This window comes from Musa acuminata, unplaced genomic scaffold, assembly GCF_036884655.1.
Source record: "Musa acuminata AAA Group cultivar baxijiao unplaced genomic scaffold, Cavendish_Baxijiao_AAA HiC_scaffold_1138, whole genome shotgun sequence".
Taxonomy (NCBI): domain Eukaryota; kingdom Viridiplantae; phylum Streptophyta; class Magnoliopsida; order Zingiberales; family Musaceae; genus Musa; species Musa acuminata.
This window is the reverse complement of record NW_027021350.1, coordinates 1,710,096-1,714,207: the sequence shown is the minus strand read 5'-3', so window position 1 is coordinate 1,714,207 and position 4,112 is coordinate 1,710,096. Positions and strand designations below refer to the sequence as shown.

The 4,112-nt window shown below is 45.4% G+C and overlaps 1 protein-coding gene across 1 annotated transcript; it reads right to left on the bottom strand.

Annotated features, from left to right (window-relative positions):
* Nucleotides 1–212: 212 nt before the first annotated feature.
* Nucleotides 213–2,424, bottom strand: LOC135671238 (exocyst complex component EXO70H1-like). The gene has a single exon (XM_065179242.1). The coding sequence runs from the start codon at nucleotides 2,319–2,321 to the stop codon at nucleotides 318–320; it is 2,004 nt and encodes a 667-aa protein (XP_065035314.1). The 5' UTR covers nucleotides 2,322–2,424; the 3' UTR covers nucleotides 213–317.
* Between the last annotated feature and the right edge of the window lie 1,688 nt (nucleotides 2,425–4,112).

Below are 4,112 nucleotides of genomic sequence, written 5' to 3'. Positions count from 1 at the left end.
AACGCATAAACAACAAAAAGAAAGAAGACAAAGTTCGTTTTCTATCTTCCTAAATTTAGCTTCTTTCTTAAGGTGAGATTTTGTCAACGTCGTAACAGCCTCCTCGATATCTTATGTCTCTACAATGACGGGTAGAGGTCAACAAAGTCAAAAGGAGTAACACATCTTTGATTCAGTACGAGCAACCGCAGACATCGATTTTAAGGAAGCAGTGAGCAAAGTGAAATGTGTTACAATATAAATTTTTGATGTATAAGATGTAAGAAGTATATGAAATGGATTAAACAAAATAAAACAAAGAAAGAATGATCAATAAATTACACGGTCCGTGATGATGATTCCTTGGGCCGGTGCGAACCCGAACCGGGAAAGAGCCCTCCCAGTCGGTTCCCGACGTCGTCCGGCGAGAGCAGCACCGCCGATGTGTCCTCCAGCGCCGCCTCCCACCGGGTGTAGAACCCCCGATACGCCGGCAGGATCATCCCGCGCACAGTCGCCCTCACCTCCTCCCGCATCGCGGCGTCCGCCACCACCCACCCGGTTTGGGCTGCGCAGGCCTCCTCCAGCGCCGCGCTGAACGCCCGCATCCGCCCCCTTGCCTCCCCGGCCGAGACATCCCCGGTCGGAATCGTCGCCGCCACCCGTCCCCAAGCCGCCCGCTCGTACCCGGCCGCGTGCTGCCTCGCCTTCGCAGCCTGCCACGCCGCCCACTCCTCCCCCAGCAGATCCCGCAGCCGGCAAGACCGCGCCTTGTTCACTATGTACTGGAGGTTGTTCGCCAGGAAGAGGTACGACAGGCCCACGTCAGCGTACGCCGCGGCCTTCCCGTCTAGCTTGCAGAGTAGAGAGAGGATCAGCCACGCGAAGCGCGCGGCAATTGCCGAGCGGCGGCTCCCTTCGCTGGAGGAGGAGGTGGTTGGAGGTGCGGAAGAACCGGAGACAGCAGGCTGCTGCAACGCCGGTGCCTGCGACGTATCGAAGAAGAAAGGAGGGATGGGGGTTGGGGTGTGGATGGGGAAGTCGGCGAAGATCTCCACGAGGGCGGACTGGTAGTCGGCGAGAAGCGATATATAGTTCATGGCGTAGCGGGTCATCGGGTGGACCCCTCCGCCGGGGACCGGCAACCGGGACGACTCCTTCATGATCGCGGACTCGAAATCGGCGAGGGTGGCGCGCGCGGCCTCCGCGAGCTTGGAGAGGGACGCGAGAGCCTGCGCCCGGACAGCGGCTGTGGAATCGAAGGAGAAGATGGGCTCGATCTCCGGTCGCAGCTCGGCGACAGCATCGTACAAGTCCAAGAGTCGGAACAGCTTCTCGGGGGACCGCTTCGACTTGGCCACTAACCCCGGGAAGCTGAGGAACTTGAGTGCGGCGTCGCCCGCGATGTCAGCGAAGACGACTTCCCGGACGGCGTCGGAGCCGGCGAAGACGTGGTCCAGGAGTACGCGCTCGCCGTGGAACAGGGTCCTGACGGCGACCCTGGAGGCGCCTAGCCAAGACCGGACTCTTAGCTCCAGCACCGCCCAGTCCAGCTTCTGGACTTGGGCGGGGGGGAGGCGCTCGAAGCCGAGTCGGTAGAGGCCCTCGTCGACGATGGACTTGCGGAGGGCCTTGTAGGTCCTGACGCACTCCTTGCCGTAGCCGGCCAAGACCATGGTATCGGCGATGGCACGGAGGTCAGCCATGACCACGCCGGCGGCGCGCTCGACCTCGCCGATAGACTTACCGGCCGCGAGCGCCTCCCCCTCTGGGGAGTTCTCCCAGGGGTCGTAGTCCGGCTCCTCGGAGACGCTGGAGCGGGCGGAGCGGACGGAGACGGACTCAGGGTCGAGGAGGTCGCGGTTGGCGGCAAGGATCTGGAAGAACTCCTTCTCGAGGCGGCGCATGGCGGCCTGCATGAGGGTCTGCGCGCGGACGAGGCACGGGTGGGAAAGGCGCGCGGTTTCGGCGGCCGCGACGAAGACGAGCATGGCGCGCTGCAAGTCGGAGACCTCAGCCAGGAAACGGCGGGCCTCGGAGCGGTCTTCATAGAAGAGGGAGGTGATCTTGGCGTAGGCGGAGGATTCCGGGTCCCATTTGACAACAATCGGCTCTGCTCTTGCCACCTTCTCCTCCAACGACAACGAAGACGAAGAAGAAGAAGAAGAAGAAGTAGCTGCGGCGGACGGGCTGTCTCGGTGGTGGCGACGGCCAAGGGGTTTGCACGGCAAGAGGTTTCGCAAGCCTTTTCTCGTCATCTTCTCTATAGCTGACAGTAGATGTATGTGCGGGTGCGATGAACTCGGAGAGTCGTGCGGCCTTGCAGGTCGCAGTTGCTTCATTTTGGTGTGTGAGATTACTCCCTACTCTTATAGAAGAAGGATGGGAAACACGTCTTGTCTTATGTCAGGCGGGCGTGGACCGGTCAATTGTTGAACCTGCCTTTTGTTTGGAACAAATAAATTTGATCCACACATAGGCATAGGATTACTTTTCTCTAATTGTCTTGTTGTGCAAGGAAAATTTTTCTGCACATCATTCAATGCGAATTATATATTTTCCGTAATTACAATTAGTTATTGACGTGGATAAAAATAATATACATCAGCAAAGTATGATAAGCGGATATGATAACCCCGACAACTCTACCCAACTTAGATCAGAATGCTTTGGGTAAATATTATAATAATAACAGAAAAATCAAGACTGTCAATATTATAATAATAATAATAATAATAATAATAATAATAATAATAATAATAATATCCCAATCTATTATATCTGCTTAGTGTACGCTGATAGTAGATGTGTATGTATGGCAAAATCAAGACAGTAGTGATGATGATGATGATGATGATGATGATATTCCCAATCTATTATATCAACTTAGTGTACGCTGCCATAGAAAAGAAAAATAAAAAAAATTCTACACCACCACTCTATGACACATTTAGTAGCAAAGCGAAATAATAATATTTTTTATAATCATTCAGATTTTGATAATTTTCTCTGGTGATATCATTATTATTATGGTAAAGATAATTATGTACATGTTACAATCATTATATTCTCCAGTGATGTAATTATCATTTTAAGATATTTTATTAAAAAAATTTACTATTCCTTTTTTATTGGATGGCACACCTATTCATTGTTATCCAGGGATAATTTTTTTGAATGATAAAAAAATCATTAATCAAATCCAATTGAAATTAAAAAAATTTATACAGATTTTGTTATTAAGTGTAACTGTAATGTAACTTATTATCAATGTAACTTATTATATAGATTTTGATAATTTTTATATAGTTGTACTTCTTTAATTTATTGGATGAGTTTATAAATTATTCTTTTTTTACGATCATATATTTTCTCGTACCATTTAAATTAGAAGTTTCTACCCATAACTTTTTTATTAATTTACAATTAGGTTGACAATAAAACTTGTAAATTTTCTACTAAGTGTATGAATAGTTTCTTTTCTCACTCAAATCTAGATATTTCAAACATATTGAGTTCCTTAATCTCCTCAATATCTATTTCAATTATCATGAACCTATCAACTATATCAGCATATATTTGAAGTTCTAAACAAACCTTAGCTTTCTTTCAAACATTTTTACATTTCTAGATTCAATATCAATCATATAAGTAGTATTTTTATCATTTTTTTTAAATGCTCAAATTTTCTTAACATTAGAATAACTCCAAAAAATATTTCATCAATTATAGGATTCACAATCACTAGCATTAATCCTCAAATAAAAAATTACTTATTATAAGAAATTATTAAATAAATTTTTATATTAAAATAATTTAAAATTTTATCATATCATAAATAATTTTAAAATGAAGGATATTACATGGGTACTTCTATGTAAAAATAAATATGGGAGCATGATTCGATAAATAGTAGAATTTTTATATAAAATAACCAAATAATAAGATCAATATCAAATAAAAAAATTTATAATAATTCAAATTCAGATAATTGCTTCAATGATGTACTCATTATTCTTTTGCTGTCTTACTAAAAAAAATATTTTTAATAAAGTCATAGCTCTTCCTTTATTTGTTGTTTCTCACTCTTTTTTGATATAGTTTGATTTAAGCATGATACGAGGATGCAACAC